General features: G+C 37.9%; 3 protein-coding genes and 1 pseudogene across 7 annotated transcripts; 1 reads left to right on the top strand and 3 right to left on the bottom strand.

Moving 5' to 3' along the window:
* The first annotated feature begins 969 nt into the window (after window positions 1–969).
* On the top strand, window positions 970–2,841 carry LOC104707992 (UDP-glycosyltransferase 72B1 pseudogene; annotated as a pseudogene). The gene has a single exon (XR_015563904.1). The product of XR_015563904.1 is annotated as a UDP-glycosyltransferase 72B1 pseudogene (transcript).
* A 1,102-nt stretch (window positions 2,842–3,943) lies between these two features.
* On the bottom strand, window positions 3,944–4,672 carry LOC104707991 (MYB-like transcription factor ETC3). 2 transcript variants are annotated; one of them, XM_010424461.2, is made up of 3 exons: window positions 4,448–4,672; window positions 4,247–4,334; window positions 3,944–4,132 (listed from the first exon to the last, which is right to left on the bottom strand). In XM_010424461.2, the coding sequence occupies exons 1-3, from the start codon at window positions 4,509–4,511 to the stop codon at window positions 4,051–4,053; spliced, it is 234 nt and encodes a 77-aa protein (XP_010422763.1). In that variant the 5' UTR covers window positions 4,512–4,672; the 3' UTR covers window positions 3,944–4,050. The 2 variants fall into 2 exon arrangements, with proteins under 2 accessions (XP_010422763.1, XP_010422764.1); XM_010424462.3 differs by having other exon boundaries at window positions 4,247–4,331; window positions 4,448–4,651.
* A 10,326-nt stretch (window positions 4,673–14,998) lies between these two features.
* LOC104707989 (rhodanese-like domain-containing protein 4, chloroplastic) lies at window positions 14,999–17,817 on the bottom strand. Its single transcript, XM_010424460.3, has 8 exons — window positions 16,973–17,817; window positions 16,600–16,702; window positions 16,417–16,503; window positions 16,265–16,339; window positions 16,101–16,175; window positions 15,912–15,992; window positions 15,501–15,839; window positions 14,999–15,315 (listed from the first exon to the last, which is right to left on the bottom strand). Exons 1-8 carry the CDS (start codon window positions 17,767–17,769, stop codon window positions 15,268–15,270), a joined length of 1,605 nt encoding a protein of 534 aa, XP_010422762.3. The 5' UTR covers window positions 17,770–17,817; the 3' UTR covers window positions 14,999–15,267.
* Window positions 17,684–20,081, bottom strand: LOC147940460 (uncharacterized). 3 transcript variants are annotated; one of them, XM_087461826.1, is made up of 9 exons: window positions 19,774–20,034; window positions 19,614–19,687; window positions 19,441–19,521; window positions 19,261–19,345; window positions 19,047–19,144; window positions 18,847–18,934; window positions 18,395–18,749; window positions 18,039–18,291; window positions 17,684–17,823 (listed from the first exon to the last, which is right to left on the bottom strand). In XM_087461826.1, exons 1-9 carry the CDS (start codon window positions 20,032–20,034, stop codon window positions 17,766–17,768), a joined length of 1,353 nt encoding a protein of 450 aa, XP_087317952.1. In that variant the 3' UTR covers window positions 17,684–17,765. The 3 variants fall into 3 exon arrangements, with proteins under 3 accessions (XP_087317952.1, XP_087317954.1, XP_087317953.1); XM_087461828.1 differs by lacking the exon at window positions 17,684–17,823 and having other exon boundaries at window positions 17,869–18,291; window positions 19,774–20,081; XM_087461827.1 differs by lacking the exon at window positions 17,684–17,823 and having other exon boundaries at window positions 17,869–18,291; window positions 19,261–19,348.
* Window positions 20,082–20,357: the final 276 nt, after the last annotated feature.

Genomic DNA, 20,357 nt, shown 5'->3' with positions numbered 1-20,357 from the left:
TTTTAATTAAGTTTTTCTAATGACAATTGAATATAATTTTTTATACATTTTAAAGTTAGTTTTATATTTGTACTTCCCAATTAATATAGTAGGATATAATCGTTGGCAAATAATACTAATAATGAGTTACTAGGTTTTTTTGGTTGATTATGATTTAGCGGGACATATTCAATTTTAGTAAAATCATTACAAAAATGATGGGCGATGAGATAAATCCCACTTTCACCTTTTTTCACTCAAACAAATGCTAAAGTCTAATCTATCGATGAATGATTATACACCTTTTTATCCTCCCCCACGATGACCCAAAATATTTCAAGAAGTCAAATTTTTATATATTTTTTTTCTGTATAGAATACAAATGTCTGACAAATAAAAGAAAAAGAAAATTATTATAAAGAAATGATAGCATTGGTATTTTTTTTAGAGAACAATAATAATAGCAACATAAAAAAGAAGAGAAAGAAAGAAAAAAAATTGTTGTAGTGAAGAAAACTGAAGAAAAAAACCATTGCGGAAGCATTACGTTTGCATATCATCACATAATCTCACACGTGCGCTCAAAACATTTCACACGCACAAATATTTTGACCCACAATTACAAAAAAGGCTGGTCATCCACCAATTTCCCTAACCCCCTCTCCAATAATTGAACATCTTTTATTTAATCTTTTGGCAGCCATATCCATATAATAGTGATGTATATTTTTATTTTTTTGGTTTTCAATTGTAGATTTGATTTTATTCCCAATATCTTTTCTTTTTCTTTTCTTAAGTTTATGAATATTTCCACAGTTAGTTTACAATGAAAATCAAGTAACAAGAATATTTCCACGGTTTAAAAAAAAAAATTGAATGTAAATAATTTTCTAACAAAAAAACTGTTTTACAATGAATGTGACATTTAAACGGTTTTTAACAATGAATATTCCCAAGTTTAATGATTATATTTAAATTAACATGTAAAATCAAAAAATGATCTAAATGATATATATTTCTTAGTTTAATTAAAAGGTTACCAAATATAACATGGTCTCCACAAGGAACATTATACAAAACACTAAAAAATAAAGAAAAAAATAGAAGTTGTAGCTACCAAATGATACATACAAGCTCTCTAGTCTATATAAAGCCATTAACTCGATACCTCACAAATTACAAAGTAAAAAGGAGATAATAATCACAAACTACAAAAAGAAAGAAACTAAGAAAAAATAGTAATTCTTGAATCTTTTGCATCAATGGAAGAATCAAAAGCGCCTCACGTTGTGATCATACCGAGTCCTGGAATGGGTCACCTCATCCCACTCATTGAGTTTGCTAAAAGACTTGTTCACCAACACGGCTTCAACGTGACCTTCATCGTCGGCGGCGAAGCTCCACCGTCAAAAGCTCAGAGAACCGTCCTCGGGTCTCTTCCTTCTGCAATCTCCTCCGTCTTTCTCCCTCCCGTCGATCTCACCGATGTCCCCTCTTCGGCTGGCATCGAAACTCGGATCTCCCTCACCGTGACTCGTTCAATCCCGGAGCTCCGGAAACATTTTGACTCGTTCGCGGCGGAAGGCCGTTTACCGAAGGCGCTAGTCGTCGATTTGTTCGGCACGGATGCTTTCGACGTAGCCGCGGAGTTCCACGTGTCACCGTACATCTTCTACCCATCAACCGCCAACGTTTTGTCGTTTTTTCTCCATTTGCCTAAACTAGACGAAACGGTGTCGTGCGAGTTCAGGGAGTTAACCGAACCGGTTCAGCTCCCTGGATGTGTTCCGCTGGCAGGTAAAGATTTACTTGACCCGGTCCAAGACCGGAAAATCGATGCATACAAATGGCTTCTCCATAACACCAAGAGGTACAAAGAAGCCGAAGGGATTCTTGTGAATAGTTTCGTCGAGCTAGAGCCAAATGCTATAAAGGCCTTGCAAGAACCGGGTCTTGATAAACCACCTGTTTATCCGGTTGGACCGTTGGTTAACATCGGTAAGCTTGAGACTAAACAAACCGAAGAGTGCGAGTGTTTAAATTGGTTGGATAACCAACCGCTCGGTTCGGTTCTGTACGTGTCCTTTGGTAGTGGCGGTACACTCACACGTGAGCAGCTCAATGAGCTTGCGCTCGGTCTTGCAGATAGTGAGCAACGGTTTCTTTGGGTCACACGAAGTCCGAGTGGGGATGCTAATTCTTCGTATTTTGACTCACATAACCAAAACGATCCGTTGTCATTTCTACCACCGGGGTTCTTAGAGCGGACCAAAGACAGAGGTTTTGTAATTCCTTCTTGGGCTCCACAAACTCAAGTCTTAGCCCATCCATCAACGGGAGGGTTTTTGACTCATTGTGGATGGAACTCGACTCTAGAGGGTGTAGTAAGCGGTATTCCACTTATAGCATGGCCATTATACGCAGAGCAGAAGATGAATGCGGTTTTATTGACCGAAGATATCCGTGCGGCACTTAGGGTGCGTGCCGGGGAGGATGGGGTAGTGAGAAGAGAAGAGGTGGCTAGAGTGGTGAAAGGATTGATGGAAGGTGAAGAAGGTAAAGGAGTGAGGAACAAGATGAAAAAATTGAAGGAAGGAGCTTCTAGGGTGCTGAAGGATGATGGATCTTCTACGAAAGCACTTAGTCTCGTGGCGTTAAAGTGGAAAGCCAACAACAAACAGTTAGAGCAAAATGGCAACCACTAAATATTTTATGCTTAATATGGTTTGTATAACCAAAGATGGGATTTGTGCAATTGTGTTTTTGTGTACGTATGTTATTACTTTTCGTTGCTTTTGTCTCAACTTTTATTTGTAAATGCTTTTTTGGCTTTTGATTAAGTGATGGTAAGTAAGTTTTAGATGGTGCAATGTTGTTCAAGAATATCGTCAATATTTTATAATTAATTTTGTTTTAAAACTATCAGACAACCAACAAAGAATAATCTCTTTTCAATATATTCACACGTTGTACCATTTGGTTGAATTTGTAGTGGACGGGTTAGTTGAAATCTGAAGTAGATGGCTAGATAAGTATTTCTTTTTTCTCACTTTAGTAATCATGATTTGTGACAAATGTTACGAAGTGATTTTGTTCTATCAACAGTCATCGTTCATCAGTAAGAGACACATATTACAACGATTTTGTTTGTTTGTTAACTGAGAGAAGACGGTTTTGATCTAATTAAAAGCATATATCAAAACTCTTTCTAATCTCCAAGAGTCATCAGGTCAGATATGCTTGTATATAATAAAAAACGTCTGTTTCGTGATGACGGAGGAAACATCTTAAAGAGATAAAAACCAAACAACGTGGATGAAGAAGAAGAAAATATGTGTGTGGACTGACTGGATTGTGGAGTAGGAGTAGGAGTAGGCCAAATAGCATTAACGACAAACAAAAATTGCAAACATGCGTGGGGCCTGAAGACGGCATGTCGTTTTACAAGTCATAAAACGACGTCCACTTTTTTGTTTTGTTTTCTTTTGAAGTAGGTTTGGTGATTTGGCCACATTCAACGTGTCAAGTGGTTTTACGCAGTGAGAATGAATATCCACAATTTTTTACAACTTATAAAAGCTTTTAAAATGAAAATCCTACTCTTTCCGTTTCAAAATATAAGATGTTTTAACAAAACACGCAAATTAAAAAGTCTTTATTTTTAACAAGTTCAACCAATCAGAAACAATACTACATACTATAAAATACTAAATTAATCTAAAAGTTGCATAGAAACTTGAAAACATCTCATATTATAAAAAAAGCTTCTCTAAAACATTTTATATTTTGAAACGGAAGAAGTATTTATTAACACATCTGACGTCCTTATTGTGTATCAAAATCCTATTTATCAGCTTAATTATTCAATTTCGACCTACCGAGCCATTACGCTTAGCCTTCCTTTTTTTGTTAGAAGAAGTCTAACATTGTATTCTCCTCTTGGAAGGCCCAAACATTCGTAGAGTAATAAATAAATGTATTATTAAATTATTTGGGATTAAAGATAGGTTTTCTTTTTATTACAGAGTTGGTAAATGGAAATAATTAGTGAAACTAGAGAGATAAGTTTAATCACTTTTCAGTTTTCATGACCCAAAACCTCTCAATTTCTTCAGCTGTTCTTCCTGGGATCCTTCCAGCTATCAGTTCCCACCTTTTCTCCAAATATAGGAAAAAAAGACAAAAATTTAAACTTTTTAGTGTTGAATAAACTGTTTTGCTACAAATCAATCATTAGTTAATTAACTATTCAATTTAAAGGCCAAACCTGTCACCGACAAGCTTATGCATTCTACAGACCAAATCTTCTTCTTCTTGATTCATGTTCACAATTTCCCACTCAAGACTACTCACTTCTGTGTCATGTCATCACCAAAATTTACATTTCTCAAAATATATATAGAATTAATGTTCTTTTGAACAAAATAAATAAATAAAACAAGGACGTTTCTATATGTTTTCAGCTCACCTTCAGAAGAAGAAGTAACAATGGAGTTGGTCTTGGCTTGCTTCGTCCTGCGATGATTATCCATTTATATAAAACGGCACCGAACTACAAAGAAAGAAGAAGAAGAAGAGAATAAGTGAGAGAGAGGGAGAAGAGAGTGATCGTTCGTTTTTTTTTCTGAAGGGTTGCACACGAACCATCCTTTCTATTTATAGCAACAAAATCAAGTAACCAACGGGTTTGGTCGGTTTCTATATGTTAATTAAAAGAATCTTATTACTAATTACCAGTGTTCAAGAAAGCGCTAGGCGATATCTGGACGGTGATCCAACGCCTAGCGCCTAGAACGCTTAGTCGAGGCTTAAACGGTTTTTAGGCGGTTTAGGCGTTTACAACATAAAACATTATATATATATATATATAATTATATTAAAATATATGTTATAAAAAGAAATTTATAAATTATAAACAACGGTAAGAAAAATACATTTATTTAAGTTATATTAACAACATATAAATGTTTATAATTACGTATATAGATATAAAACATAATAATTTAATTATATGTAATTTAAAAATCAAAAATAAATATTAAAATAAAATGTATGTAATTTTAAGCGGGTTAGGCGGTCATCTAGGCGTCTGTTGAGCGCCTAGCGCCTAGACGGCGCCTAGGCGGCCGCCTAGACCGCTTTCTTGAATACTGCTAATTACTAAATTGGTTTTTGTTGTTCTCATTAATTGATTTGTTATTGTTAGTAGTAGTAGTATCTTGCAAGTTGCAAGCAATAATAAAAATCACAAGCACCCGTGATTTCATTTACTACTCCGTTGTGATTCCATGGAACATAGATTGAATAAATAAATTTGATACACCCGCCCATTAACTATTAAGATCATTAATAAGCAACATTAGATTTATAAGTCTTCTAGTGTATTATTATTTGTTCAGTTCATTAAATCAAGTGATCAATGAAAAGCTCCATATGTTTTTTTTTTCTTTGTTAATTCGCCTGAGAAATTTTGAAATATATTTTAGAAAAAACACATATCTAGCATTTTGGAATTGACTGTTTTGATATATAATATCAAAACAGTTTTTATATCACAAAATAGTATGTAACATACTAATTTACATGTTGTTAAAAAAAAAAAGATCCTCTTTACAATTGTTGTTTGATATGACAAAAGTCGATCGCGTTTTCTTTTCTATCAGAATCCCATAATAAGACGACAGTGAACTCTGAACTGTACTACATCGAACAAATAAGGTATACTAACTCATCCCACTCTTACTGCTCACTTCTTGGAAATCAAATGAAGAATAAAATCATTAAATTTAAGGGAAATAATACTATAATGCAACTACAGTTAACTCAACGCACTCTTACTGTTCAAATTCTTTGAAACAAAATGAAACAAAAAAAAAAAGATTCATTAAATTCAATACTATAATGCAACTACAGTTAAAAGTAGTAATGTCACAATGTCACTCATATACACAATTAACTTATTAAGGAACATGACCACATTTATAAAAAAGTTTTCTCACACAAAATTGAATTCGGAATTCAATGAGAATATATTGTTAGCACTGAAAAAAGTGTAAGTTGAAAGTTTGCTAGGTAGAGGAGATTAAATACAGTTTTGCATCGAGGATATTCCCTTTTATTCCCTTCGTGGACTTTATAAATACTATAAATTTGTATATATAGGTCTTCGTCTTCTTCTTATTCTTCATCTATACATCTATGATCTAACGATGTATATGAAAAAGTGGTTAGATTTTATACGTAGGTAATTGAATAAACCGAACCAATAAAGCAGTTGTAACGAACACACGACATGTGGCTTATTGTAAGGACCACCTTATTAAATTTATTGTTTTGGGCTTGAAGTAGAGCCAAATTTTAGGACCAGTTTTGCATGATCGACGACGAAGTATCATTCCAACCCCATTCTCGTCATTCGCATTTCGTACACTCATTTACTTTTGATTGTCATGGAGGACCTATCTTTAAATCTAAAAAGAAGAAGATATGATTGGCAGATCATTCTTGTTTTAATTGATGTATATTCGTTTCTTATTGTCTAACGCTTATATTGATGGTATTAAATGTCTAAGATATGATCGGGTTCGGGTTCTCGGGTTTTCGGGTTTTTCGGGTTTACACCTATAGTACCCGATCGGGTTTTATCTACTATCAGGTCGGGTTCGGATCGGGTTCGGGTTTTGTTCGGGTATACCCGAAACCCGAAGAACCCGATCGGATTGTCCAAAACCCGATCAAAATCCGATCATGTTCAAAGCAATGCAATGTCAATGTTCAAAGCAATGCAATGTCAAATGCTTACAAAGGTGAATTAAATGCAATGTCAAATGTTCAAAGCAAAAGAAAAAAGAAATCCAAGTCTTCTAAAACATTCTACAAACAATTGAGAAGTTCAAATATTCGAAATTAAAGAGAAAATCAACTTTAAATCTTCCAAAACAGCTTCTTTCATTTTTTGGTTCACTTCTCTTTTGCATCTTCCCTTTGGCATGTGAATAACTTAAGGTCCATCTGAATCACTTTCAAACTCTGAAAAAAAAACAATTACAAGCATTGAGAGATAAGTTTATATTAACACCAAAAACTTAAGATAGTAAGCATTAAGCAAGATTAGAAACAAACCTCTTTCAAGCCCATCCTCAAACTCAAACTCAGCAAGAATTTGTGCATTTGTAAGCACAATATCTTCAAACTTAAGGTCTTGCTTGAGCCACTGTTCTTGGTGAGACTATTTGCTTGGTTGTGAGAAACCATTTTTTAAGAGTAGCTTTCCTCTCAACAAAAATCTTTACTATGTCTCTTCCTGCTGTCCTTCTTGAATGCGGCTTGTACAGGTTCACCTAAGTGGATTACATAAGAAAAAACATTTATTAGAATCATGTATTAAAATCAGGTTACTAACAAGCCATCTAAGAAGATAGAAGTGGCACCTTGTTGCAAAAATGTTTCATTGCCGCACATTCTACAAACGACAATGGTAACTCTCCTATCACCACCATTTCATTCAAAGCTTCTCTAAAAAATGCTCAGGCACTTTTCCAGATTGTAAACTCCCATCTTTACTAATAACCTGTTGACCTTCGGATGGATTTTGACAGTCTTCCCATGCCAAATATGCCTTGCATATTTTTAGATGATTCCACAAGGTTTTTGTCCCTAATTTTGTTGGACAGCTGAATTCCTTTCCACAATAGTTGCAGTTACATTTGTCACGATTGTCCTTCAATCTTCTGAAATGTTGCCATACATTTGATCTTGGGTTGAGAGTCTTTTGGGTCTTAGACTCAGGCTGCTCAGACTCTGATCCGCTATTACGAGTCTATTTCTTTTTGCTCCTTCGATTAGACTCGGGTGTTAGAAACTCTTCTTCTTCGTGTATATCTCTCTCGTCATCATTAAAAGTTGGAGATGATGAATCCATCTGCAAAATCATAAGTAACACTTTAAGAACTAATTTGTATTGCTTGTTCAAACTAAAACAAAACTCAGAGACGTAAACAGATAGTTAAAATATAAATAGATAGCTAAACAAACAGAGACATAAACAAACTTCTAGGAATCCATAACAATGAGCTAAACAAACTTATAGAAAACAAAGAGCTAAATAATTAAAAGTACACTAATGCATCATCATTATCAGTCAAGGATAATAGAGTTTAACCATAATAGCCGTTGTGAATGGGTAAATTCATTTCTCAACAACATAATGCGGCTAAAAAAGGTGACAAACAATAGACCAGAGAAGAGGGCTACGAAATGCTCATCAGGTGAAACAAAAAATAAGATATCAAGAGGACTTGGTTAGATTCAAAGAAGGTTAAAAATCATGGCAACAAGAAAGATAAGATGGTCGTGATTAGCATAAGTCATAGTATCTCTGAACAACCCTCAGCTTATAACTACAACTTCTATTTGATTTACTTAGACATTTACACAAAAAAATAGACCACAATGATACCAATCAAGAACAATCCGATAACACCGTACAAAGCCACAAAACTCACAGTAAATTCTATCAAAATCTTTTCAGCTAAACTTTGCAATCATTGGTATAGATAACAACAATACAACTGATTCAGTTTTACAATTAAGATACAAAGAGCTACAGAAACAAAATCCCAATTTTGAAGATGAAGAGAAAGAAAACAAACCTTTGATTTCCTCCGTCAAGTTTCAGAAGGAGGAGAAGATGCGACAACGTGATTTAGTGTATCCAGTTTGACGATTTGGGGATTAAAACTGATTATATATATTATTTTTTAAGATAGGAAATCGAACAGACTCTGCAATAAAAGAGAAAGAGTAAAGTAAAGATTAGGGATTTAGGGATTTAGAATATATGTATATATGTTCGGATATGTATGTATATATGTTCGGGTTAATCGGGTTTTACTTCGGGTTTCGGGTAATACCCGAACCCGATCGGGTATCCGAACCTTAGATAAATTTCACCCGATTGGGTTTTACATACTTCCCGAACCCGAACCAAACCCCCTAGTTCGGGTCGGGTTCGGGTTCGGGTTCGGGTTTCGGGTTCGGTTAATATGGCCAGGGCTAACACAAAGACGTTGAGAAAAAAACAATCACAAACATAATACATTTGAATTTATGATTGTGTTTTATAGACGCAAGAGTGTAAGGAGTATCACTGAAAACTTAGTCCAACAAACAAAGTTGGGCCTTGATAAGTCCACTGCAGTTTGTTTCCTTGCCTTAGTCTCCAACGGTAATGAGGAAGAGAGATATGCTCCATGTGCTCTACAAAGTACGGTTGTGACATCAAACACAGCTCATGCTACAGTCCAAACAGGGAACCGATTCTCTGCTCTTACCTCACCTATCTTGTGCAACTAGTGATGACACTTGTCAGTCATCAATCTACCTTTGTAATCATTAGGTTATCATGTCTCCTTCTATATAAAGACAAACAATGTAATCTCTAAAATCTATGAATGAAGAAATATTATTGAGCCGCTTTTACTCTATTTTATCTTGAGCTACTGCTCTAGCTTTCATGGTATAAGAGCTCTGGTAGTACGCTGCAATGGCTACAACAGAGTCTTTTTCTTCTGCTCCTCTCTCTATTTCTCAGGTTGTGACTCTTAAGCTAACAGAGTCCAACTATTTGCTATGGAAGACTCAGTTTGAGTCCTTTCTCTCACCGCAACTGCTGCTCGGTTATGTCAACGGTTCAATCACTCGTCCGGAATCTACTCGCTCTGTTACTGGCGCTGCTGGAGTCACCACATAGCCAAATCCGGAGTTTGCTAAGTGGATTCACAATGACCAGCTTGTCATGGCGTGGATCTTTGGTTCTCTGTCTGAACCAGCTTTGAGAGTTGTCTATGGTATGCAATCTGCACAAGAGGTATGGACTGCTCTCGCTAATAAGTTCAATAGGGTTTCAACCACTAGAAAGTTTGAGCTTCAGAACCGTCTGCGTGCATGTCTTAAGTTAGGAAGAACCATGGAAGAGTATCTTAGCGAACTTAAGCAAATCTTTGATCAACTCGACTCTATTGGTTTTCCTATGACCGACTTGGAAAAAATTCATGGCTTATTGTCTGGCTTGGGAAAAGAATATGAATTTGTTTCGACGGTTATTGAGCATTCGATGGATTCAGTCCCAGGTCCTTGCTATGAGGATGTGGTTTTCAAAGTCACAACCTTTGACGATAAACTCAAGACGTATTCCTCTGCTTCAGCGATAACATCTCATCTAGCGTTTCAGGCTGAGAAAACTTACTTCGATAGAGGAGGCTCAGGCAATCGAGGTGGACGATCTGGTGGAGGTTACAGAGGTAGAGGCAACTACTCTACGCGAGGACGTGGTTTTCAACAACACGGTCGAGGTGCAACGGATCAGAACAGTCAGAGCAAGACGACATGTTCCTCTAGACCAACCTGTCAAATTTGTGGAAAGTATGGGCACAATGCGTATGACTGTTACAATCGTTTCAATGAAGACTATGTCCAACAACAAACTACTGCTTTAGCTGTTATGCGTGTTACTGAGGGTGATTGTCACAATGGTACTGAATGGCTACCTGACAATGGCTCAACATCACACATCACGAACTCTACTTCAAACCTGCAAAACTCGCAGGCTTATCATGGAAATGATTCTGTCATGGTTGGAAATGGAGAGTTTTTACCAATCACACACATTGGTACGGTGCCACTGCAAACTTTAACAGGTAAATTTCTGCCTCTGAAAGATGGTCTTGTTTGTCCTAATGTGACCAAATCTCTGCTTTCGGTCTCTAAGCTTTGTACAGACTATCCATGTTCCATTAAGTTTGACTTTGATAGTGTGCGTGTAAAGGACAAGCATACCAAGCAGCTCCTCACAACAGGAAACAGGAGTAAGGATCACTATGTGTTGAACAATCCTGCATTTGAAGCTCACTACTCTGCAAGACAGCTCGCCACAAGTGATGATGTCTGGTATAAACGGTTGGGACATCCCAGTGCAGAGATTCTTCAACATCTTTCTTCTTCTGCGATAATCTCAGTCAATAAACGCACCAACAAGCTTTGTGAGTCGTGCAAGCTTGGCAAGAGTGCTCAACTTCCGTTTTCTTCTTCTACTTTTGTAGCTAGTAGACCTCTTGAGAGGCTTTATTGTGATTTGTGGAGTCCTGCTCCTGTCACTTCTTATCAAGGGTTTCGATACTATGTGATTTTTGTTGACAATTACTCTCGTTACTGTTGGTTCTATCCTTTGAAGAATAAATCAGATTTCTACTCAATATTCCTGCTTTTCCAAAGATTTGTAGAAACACAGTTTAATGAGAAAATCAAGATGTTTTAGTGTGATGGAGGAGGTGAATTCACTAGCAATCAATTTGTTACACACCTTGCGAACAATGGTATCAAACAACTTATCTCTTGTCCGCACACACCCCAATAAAACGGATTGGCTGAGAGAAAACATAGGCACCTATGTGAACTTGGTCTCAGTATGATGTTCGAAAGCAAGGTTCCGCAATGCTACTGGGTTGAGGCTTTCTTTACTGCTAATCATCTCATCAATCTTCTTCCAACCTCAGTTCACTCTGCTTCTGCAAGCCCACATGAGGTTCTCTTTCAAACCAAACCGGATTACTCGTATCTTCGAATATTTGGTACCACTTGCTATCCAACACTTCGAGCTTATGGCACCAACAAGTTTGATCCAAAGTCCTTAAAGTATGTGTTTCTAGGATACAACGACAAATACAAAGGCTATAGATGTGTATATCCTCCAACAGGTCGGGTTTACATCAGTCGTCATGTTTTGTTTGATGAGAATGAGTATCCTTTTGGTTCTGACTACTCTGCTCTTCTTCCTTTGGCAACAACACCCTTGTTGTCAGCTTGGCAAAAGAGTTTCTTACCTTCACAGTCTCCTCTGGGTGAAACAGCTTCTCAATCCGAGGAATCAGTTCCAATATCTGCAGTTACTTCTGTTGTACCACCTGCAATTCCAATCTTAACTACTGTGTTAGATCCATCACCTGCAGAACCTGACAACTCTGAAGCTGTTTCAAGTGATACTAACACAGACAATGATATTGTGGATTCCCCGGATTCTCCTTTATTTGCAGAGGATGACTTTCCTTCTCTCCAAGCACCAATTGTTAATGATCATGTTATGGTAACAAGAGGCAAAGATGGAGTTCATAAACCCAATCCAAAGTATGCACTCCATGTGACACATACCACTGAAAACGCACCAAAAACAGTGGCCTTTGCACTAAAGCATCTTGGTTGGACAGCAGCTATGGGTGATGAAGTTGAGTCCTTTGTTGATACAAACACGTTTGCTCTGGTTCCATATCAACCAGATATGAATGTTCTTAGTTGCAGATGGGTTTTTACGCCAAAGCTTAAGGCTGATGGCAGTTTAGACAGACTAAAGACACGTCTTGTTGCTAAAGGATACGATCAGGAAGAAGGGGTTGACTTCCTTGAAACTTACAGTCTAGTGGTTCGAACTGCAAATGTTCGTCTGGTTCTTCATGCTGCAACGGCTTACAATTGGGAAATCAAACAGCTAGATGTCAAAAGTGCTTTCCTTCATGGTGATTTGAATGAAACAGTGTATATGCAACAACCTCCTGGTTTCAAAGACAGTAACTATCCATCGCATGTTTGGAAGTTGAATAAAGCTGTCTATGGGCTGAAGCAAACTCCACGAGCATGGTTTGATAAATTCAGCTCCTTTCTTTTGAAGTTTGGTTTCGAGTGCAGCTTCAAGGATCCATCTCTGTTTGTATATCTCAAGAACAACGATATCATCATCCTATTGCTCTATGTTGATGATATGGCTCTTACTGGAAACAATCCACAGATGATTAGTGCATTACTGCAGTCGATGAATGACGGGTTCCGTATGAAAGACCTTGGCCGATTAAGCTATTTTCTTGGTTTGCAGGCACACTATCACACCGAAGGGATGTTTCTGAATCAACATAAATATGCAGAGGAACATAAATATGTTTCCGTATGAAAGACCTTGGTCGATTAAGCTATAATCTTGGTTTGCATGTCAGACTGTGCTCCTGCTTCCTCACCGTTACCTCTCAATCTTCAAAAGGTCAAAGGATAGGACGATCTCTTTGATCAACCTACTCATTTTCGTAGTCTGGCTGGTAAGCTCCAGTACCTTACTCTTACACGACTAGATATTCAATTTGCCGTAAATCTTGTCTGTCAACGTATGCACGCACCTACTGTTGCTGACTTCACTCTGCTCAAGCGTATAATCCGATATATCAAAGGTAATATTGATTATGGCGTCTCCTTCTCAAAGAATGCAGATTTCACATTAAGAGCTTACAGTGATAGTGACTATGCGGGTTGTCAAACCACTAGTCGGTCCACGGGTGGTTTCTGCACCTACCTTGGGAACAATCTCATCTTTTGGTCTGCAAAACGTCAGACATTTGTCTCTCGTAGCTCAACTGAAGCAGAATACCACTGTTTATCCGATACTGCAGCTGAGATCAACTGGTTAAGAGACTTGCTCGCCAATATTGGCATGCCACTCACACATGCACCCGAGTTATACTGTGATAATCTCTCTGCAGTATATCTGTCTGCTAACCCGAAACTTCACAAGAAGACCAAACATTTCAAGGTTCACTACCACTATGTTCGTGAGCAAGTCGCAAAAGGGTCTATGATCGTCTATCACATTCCTGCAACTCATTAACTGGCGGATATATTCACCAAATCCTTGGCACTGCAGGTTTTTACTGATCTCAGATACAAACTTGGTGTGGTCTCTCCACCCACCCCAATTTTGAGGGGAGGATGTAAGGAGTATCACTGAAAACTCAGTCCAACAAACAAAGTTGGGCCTTGATAAGCCCACTGCAGTTTTTTTCCTTGCCTTAGTCTCCAACGGTAATGAGGAAGAGAGATATGCTCCATGTGCTCTGCAAAGTACGGTTGTGACATCAAACACAGCTCATGCTACAATCCAAATAGGAAACCGATTCTCTGCTCTTACCTCATCTATCTTGTGCAACTAGTGATGACACTTGTCAGTCATCGATCTACCTTTGTAATTATTAGGTTATCATGTCTCCTTCTATATAAAGACAAACAATGTAATCTCTAAAATCTATGAATGAAAAAATATTATTGAGCCGCTTTTACTCTGTTTTATCTTGAGCTACTGCTCTAGCTTTCATAGAGGACATTATATTGCTTTTGTATATGATGATACGGATCCAACCAAACAATAGGAAGGAGATACGGTTAAACATGTTTTTGTCCTCGAGGGTTATATATCCTTTGATGCAATATGGTTGAACAAAAACCAATCCAAGCAATTGAATACTCAAATCTTTATAGATGGTATGACCATTGTTTTATGCTTCTTCGAGGACCTATTTACTGGTTCTGAACACACTTGTGGAGGAAAAGTCATCATGGTTGCTAGTCCAATCGTCAATCGACATCCAAAAAACGAATGATACCACGATTGCTAGACGCTAGTGCTAGAAAGATAACAAAGTATATATATGTTTAGCGGCTTGTCAATGAATATCCGTCGGAAGATGCATAAATTCTGATGACTTACATTTTATTAAATTGTTTAGTTAGTCGGCTATAGACATTCGATCAACTAGCTAGCTAGGCATCCACTTTTTTTTTTTAATAATCTAAACATCAAAGAAAACAAGTTGACAACAAAAGAAAGAAAAAAAAAACACATTAAAAACAAGAACCGGGGTTAGTCAGTTCAAACACTTTTTGGATGCCGATTAAGGCATAGAACTTTTTATAAAGAAGACATCGATTCCACAAAATAGGTGGTTTATGCTAAGGATATATCAAACTTTTCATTACGCCTTTCTAACCTTTTGTTTAAAAGGGAATCCAAAATTAAGAGGAAGAAATGAGATCTTTCCAACAAAGCAGATCCACACATATCATACAAGATATCTGCAAATTTCTCTAGGAACTTTTATATCGTTCGACAAAAACCCCTTCCACACCTTCGGATCCTCTCAGAAGCTTTTGATTGATTGAAGGCCCCTTAATATATTAATTGTAACTCATGCGATGACCGACACTTATATGAACTTACACTCAATGGCGGTATAAAGGGAAAGAAAAAAACAAAGTCCACTTATCTCAGATTCGACACAAGGCAGCATCTAAGTTCCGGAGAAAAGTTAAAATGAGAAAAAAAGAACAAGTTACAAGATTCGACCAATTTTGTTCTTCTGTTTGCAGGAGGTAAAACCAGAATAAGTAAAAAAGAGAGACTGCTTATTTTGATGTTTTTTTTCAGGGCTGCGATGGCATCGGAGAAGATGGAGGCTTCAGGTCAGGGTACTGCAAAAGAGTGAAAAAAGACATCAGATTTAATAAACTATAACAGAAACCCATTTAAGAACTAGTAGAGCATAAAGCTACTTGTTCAAGGATCAAGAGAGATCCTAATAATAACAATTAACCGCTTAAAAGTTTCTTCCTTTTTCCACCAAATAGAGCCTCGTTATGAGAGGTAGAAACATTACCGATGCATATGGAGAGAGAGGTCTTGAATGAGGTTTTGGTTTGGCTTCTGTTTCAGTTGGTTCTGTTATTACTTGTGCAGCTGCGGCTTCAACCGCTGGCGCTGGCTTTGGCTCTGGCTCTGGCTCAGGTACTGGTTTATCTACGGTGGTGGCTGCAGCTGCTTCTGCTACTGGTTTATCTACGGTGGTGGCTGTAGCTGCTTCTGCTACTGGTTCAGGTACTGGTTTATCGACAGTGGTGGTTGTAGCTGTAGCTGTAGCTGCTTCTGCTGCTACTGCTGCTGGTGCAGGAAGAGCTTTGCTGCTTGTTGATGGAGGAAGAAGAGCCTTTCCTATTTCCTGTTTATCAATGTTGTATTATTTACAAAACGGGTTTCATTACTAATGGAGATATGTATCTAAATTAGTTACCTTTAACTCATCAACAAGTTCTTTTGGGGCAACCTTTGTGTTCAAGAACTCATCCACCTGTTTTAGAGTTTGCTTTCGGTCCTGTAGAGGATATAGAAAAGAACCATCAAGACATCACCAACTGCGATAAATACACTCAAACTGAATCAGCAGTAACCTTGATAAAAGAAAAAGATGGGAAGAACTTGCCTCAGCAAATAAAAGTTTCTTGCCCGCAAGCTGAACTAGTGCAGCTGAACCTAGTAGTTGGAGTATGGTTTCAATCTGTAAGGATGATGATAGAGATAAGATTAGTTCCGGAACCTTTTGGAGACAAGAAGATGGAGAAAGAAGGATAACACAGAAAAAAAGACCTCTGTAAATGCAAAAACACTTAATCCAGCAGCAGCAGCTACTCCAACAGCGACAGACACACCATCAGAACTCTCCTGTAAATTATGCTAAATCACTTTCCGATGCTTGTTGCAGAAACTTATATTAAATATACGTAAAATTGGATACTCACACCAAATACACCGCTGATGCTATCCGTTAAACTGCTCAAATCAAGACTGAGAGTCTTCTTTGGCTCAATCCAAGGCAAGCCGCTATTCTGCAAACCAGAAAAATAATGACAAATGTGAATAAGTCGAATCGAAAGGATTTGTCGAAGGAAAAAATGTGGGATAAGAGGAAGATGGACACACACCACCCAGCCTCTAGGTCCTTCTGCACCATCTTTAATCGCGTAAGCAGTTTTGAATCCATTAAGAGCCACTAGTTCCGCAACAAGCTCAGAGTTTCCATCAAACCTGGCTTTCCATTCAAAGAGTTAGACGGCATTACCAACAATGTGTGAAATTTAAAATGCTTTTCAATTTCTCTCCAACTGCAACATTGTATCAGATATACAATAACAGTTATGATTATCACAACTCTACGTTTGAGTATTCTTCCAGAAAGCAAACAAATACAGGTTCAAATAGCATGAAGGACTAAGAGCCTGAGACTATAATTCAGTGATCAGACAATATTAAAAAACTAATCAATGTAACTACTGTTTAATATTCAAAGAGCCTTACTTGTCCAGAATGTACAGTGTGGTGTTCTCAGGATCTTTAAACTTCAAAGAAAGCTTCTTCAAGAAACCAGGCTTGTCGTCTCCGTTATAAACAGTAGAAACCGCTTTTTTACCCAAACCCTTAATGTTAGGACTGCCCACTTGTCTGAGATCAGCAGTGGCTCTTATGTCAAGCAACTGAGCATTATCATCAGTACCCAACTTGGTATAAGCATTCTTAGCAGACTCAACTCCCCAAGCTTTAGGCTTTTTGTTCAAAACCTGAGACAGAACAAACGGAACAGCCAATGCAGCAACTCCACCGGCAATAACCAGAGGATTGTCTGTGACGAAATTGGATATCCCTTCAATCAGACCATCCGAATCAAAAGATGAAGAAGTGGTCGTAGATTGTTGCAGAGCTTCCTCGTACGTCAGGGATTTAGCAGGAGCTGTTGCACTGGTTAGAACAGAGGTCAGAAGAGCCAATCCACCATTGAATCTCCTCAAGAAGTTTTCTTGGGAGATTGGTCTCGGTGATTTCTGAGGAAAGAGGTTAGGGAGCGTGAAGGGCTTTCGGGGTTCTGATCTTTTCTCGGATAAAACCGACATAGGGGTAAAGGTAGCGGTTTTCAGAGCCTCCATGTCTCTCTCTCTCTTTATCTCTCCTTCTATACCAAGAATTGCCCTCTCCGTATCATCAAACTTTGAAGAGGAGGAAGTGGAAGAAAGTGTCAAGACAAGGCATTGAGCTGTTTCTAGTAAGCTGACGTGGACTGTGTAATCAATCCTAGCCACGGCTAGCTTGACACGTGTCATATTCGGATGAGATACCTCTTGATCATGTTTTGGTGTGAGAGGAGAGCGTAGTGACTTACTTAGTCCCAAATTGTAAGTCAAATGTGTGGCCACAGAAAATTAAAGATGCTTCAGTAGAAGCCTCTGAATATTTACTAAAACGCCCTTTATCCAGAACAAAAGTAATATAGCTAACTACAAAAGGTTCCTCAGCATTTGATTTAAGTAAGGGAAGAAGATAAAAGTAAGACATTAAGAAAACAGAACATGATGTAACGTAAGGAACTTACAATAGATCAAAGAAATAATCTAAACCTTGTCCGATTTCCCAGATTGAAATGCCGATACCCCAGAGACGAGCATTCTCAAGCCGTAGAAGGATTGACATCAATGTAGGATAGAAAACAGCATGCTTGACGTTCTTATCATCTCTATACATGAAAAAATGCTCACCGCTCTCTTTATCCCAGTGCAAACTTGGCTTATGCTTCTGGAGTAATGTGAGGTAATCCCTTCCGGTGATTGCTCCTCCGCCTCCTGAATCTTTGCTCAATAGAATACAGTTTATTCAGTTACGTTTTGAAAGGAAGGCGGGAAGAGAACAAGCTGCTTAATTAAACTTGGATGGTTTATTTTGTATACATACCTCCAGAGATTACAAAATCGTTGCCGTAAAAGTTGATACCAAGAAGAACCTTTCTGGCTAGGGTTGAGTCTATATTGTTTGATGAACCAAGTAGGAGCTTGAGGGTTAAATCTATCCACTTGACAGGAGCATTGGGGCCAGGATTCTGTGGATTTGAGAAATCATAGGTCATAAGAGAGAACCCATCAACCGAGTCTTTTAAGAACTGAAGATCTTCTGGCCCAAAATCGTACATTTGCAGCTTCTCTGAACGAGGCGGACCAACCACATACATGAACTGCATATGTTGCTGGTTATTTCTTGGAGAGTTCGTTGAGTGAAGGGCGTCTCCAAGTTGTTTTAAGAATTGCAGTGCCTAGAGGATTTATTAAAAAATTTGCTGCAGATGATGACACTATGTATTATGCGAAACCAAAAATCGAAAGCTGTCTGAAGGAGATTACAGGGCATACCAATTTCCGCATATCCGGGTCATGCAAAACGCCATAAGCTGCCCACCTTGACCAAGACTCTAACACGATACCATCATATTCCATTTCCCTAGAATTCAAGGCAAACATTGATGACAATGGAGTGTTCAAATTAACAAGATCTATGCAAAGACTGTCATCCTATTCAGAACATGAACTTTAGACTTTTGTCAGAGCCTTACTTGCACTCTGTGACAATAAGATTGATAGCTTTCTCCCTTAGTTTCTTTTTCTTAAGCATCCCACTAGGAATTGCTTCTAGAACAACTCTTGGTAATATCTACAATTCAGACAATCAAAAGAAGGAAAAACAAATTAAGCATCAGCATTTTCCGTGTATAGATCTCTGGCCATAACTAAGAAGGAAAGACAACAGGTGTGTATTGATTAAACTACCAGCGCGTTTCCCCTTGATCGAAGCTCTTGGATCCATCCCTTATCAGCATTATGTCTCCCTTCCAAAACCAATCCAGATCCTTGACTACTAGAAACAGAAACCGACAATATCACTACCATCATCTGAAGAGAAAATGAAAGCACTTACAACTCATTAACCGATGATGTAAACGGTTATACCTCTTCAGGTCGTACCACACTGGTGATAAATGTGTAAACTTTGAGTTAAACATCTTTGCCATATCATAGCCTTTAGAGTTCCTGCACAGCGTTTATTTTTTTAGCATATATAATTCCAATCCGTGCTGCAACACAACAGTCTCAAATCTAAAACCAGTTTCAATGAAAATTACCATGGAGTAATGTAAGCTAACACTGGATAATCATAGTGCCTAGTTGTTGAATTCTCTGAGGCCTTAGAGTGTTCCTGAAACAAATTATGAACATTTTCATCGTAAAGGTTTCAGCTTTTCTTTAACAGATTCCAACATTTAATGAAACTATGCGACTCACAGTGAGGATTTCTTGGAAACTAATATTAGTTTTAACGATTCCTCTGTGACGTATCGATGTTTCCGTTTGTATGACTCGATCAGCGAATTTGACTTTGTACACGACAATCGAAACCGCGGGAATCAGGATGAAGAAGATCACGAATATGGCGATGAGCCTCCTATCTGAATCCGGTTCTTCGACTTGTGACAGTGACTCTTCTCCGTCCTTCCGCCGTTTCGTCAAACTCTCCGCCGCCGACGAACGTCGCTTCCTCGCCATCGAGATTCTTCTCACCAGTGAAGAAGAAACAGAGACTGAAACGACAACGTTCTGAGTCCAAGTAGACTTGTTTTTGAGTATAGTCTAATTCCAGATTTACCCCTGCTTCTGGTAAAATATTACGTTCAAGACCTATAAGAAGATATCAGAGAGATGATGCATCACTCCGGCAAAAGAGGGTTTTATGATTTTATCGTTAAACCCCAAATCCAAATCTTCGCGACCAGAAGCAGATTCACCTGTTTCTAGATTGAACCAAAGCGATAAGGTTAGTCTTTTCTCAATTCGAATTTCTTATATTTTGCTGTTCCTCGTAGAAGACT

Source organism: Camelina sativa, chromosome 8 (assembly GCF_030686135.1).
Source record: "Camelina sativa cultivar CO46 ecotype springtype chromosome 8, ASM3068613v1".
Classification (NCBI taxonomy): domain Eukaryota; kingdom Viridiplantae; phylum Streptophyta; class Magnoliopsida; order Brassicales; family Brassicaceae; genus Camelina; species Camelina sativa.
Note: the sequence above shows the minus strand (reverse complement) of the source record. Positions and strands in the feature narration are given on the sequence as shown.

What these genes read in the sequence shown, in the direction of transcription:
- LOC104707991 (XM_010424461.2), bottom strand. Translation starts at nt 4,511, where the DNA reads ATGGATAATCATCGCAGGACGAAGCAAGCCAAGACCAACTCCATTGTT. An exon ending in TGTTACTTCTTCTTCTGAAG is followed by an intron (nt 4,335 to 4,447) that starts GTGAGCTGAAAA and finishes GACATGACACAG; the next exon opens with AAGTGAGTAGTCTTGAGTGG. An exon ending in CATAAGCTTGTCGGTGACAG is followed by an intron (nt 4,133 to 4,246) that starts GTTTGGCCTTTA and finishes TTTGGAGAAAAG; the next exon opens with GTGGGAACTGATAGCTGGAA.
- LOC104707989 (XM_010424460.3), bottom strand. Translation starts at nt 17,769, where the DNA reads ATGACACGTGTCAAGCTAGCCGTGGCTAGGATTGATTACACAGTCCAC. An exon ending in GCATCAGCGGTGTATTTGGT is followed by an intron (nt 16,340 to 16,416) that starts GTGAGTATCCAA and finishes CATAATTTACAG; the next exon opens with GAGAGTTCTGATGGTGTGTC. An exon ending in AACTTGTTGATGAGTTAAAG is followed by an intron (nt 15,840 to 15,911) that starts GTAACTAATTTA and finishes ATTGATAAACAG; the next exon opens with GAAATAGGAAAGGCTCTTCT.
- LOC147940460 (XM_087461826.1), bottom strand. Translation starts at nt 20,034, where the DNA reads ATGGCGAGGAAGCGACGTTCGTCGGCGGCGGAGAGTTTGACGAAACGG. An exon ending in GTGTGGTACGACCTGAAGAG is followed by an intron (nt 19,346 to 19,440) that starts GTATAACCGTTT and finishes TGTTTCTAGTAG; the next exon opens with TCAAGGATCTGGATTGGTTT. An exon ending in GATCAAGGGGAAACGCGCTG is followed by an intron (nt 19,145 to 19,260) that starts GTAGTTTAATCA and finishes TCTGAATTGTAG; the next exon opens with ATATTACCAAGAGTTGTTCT.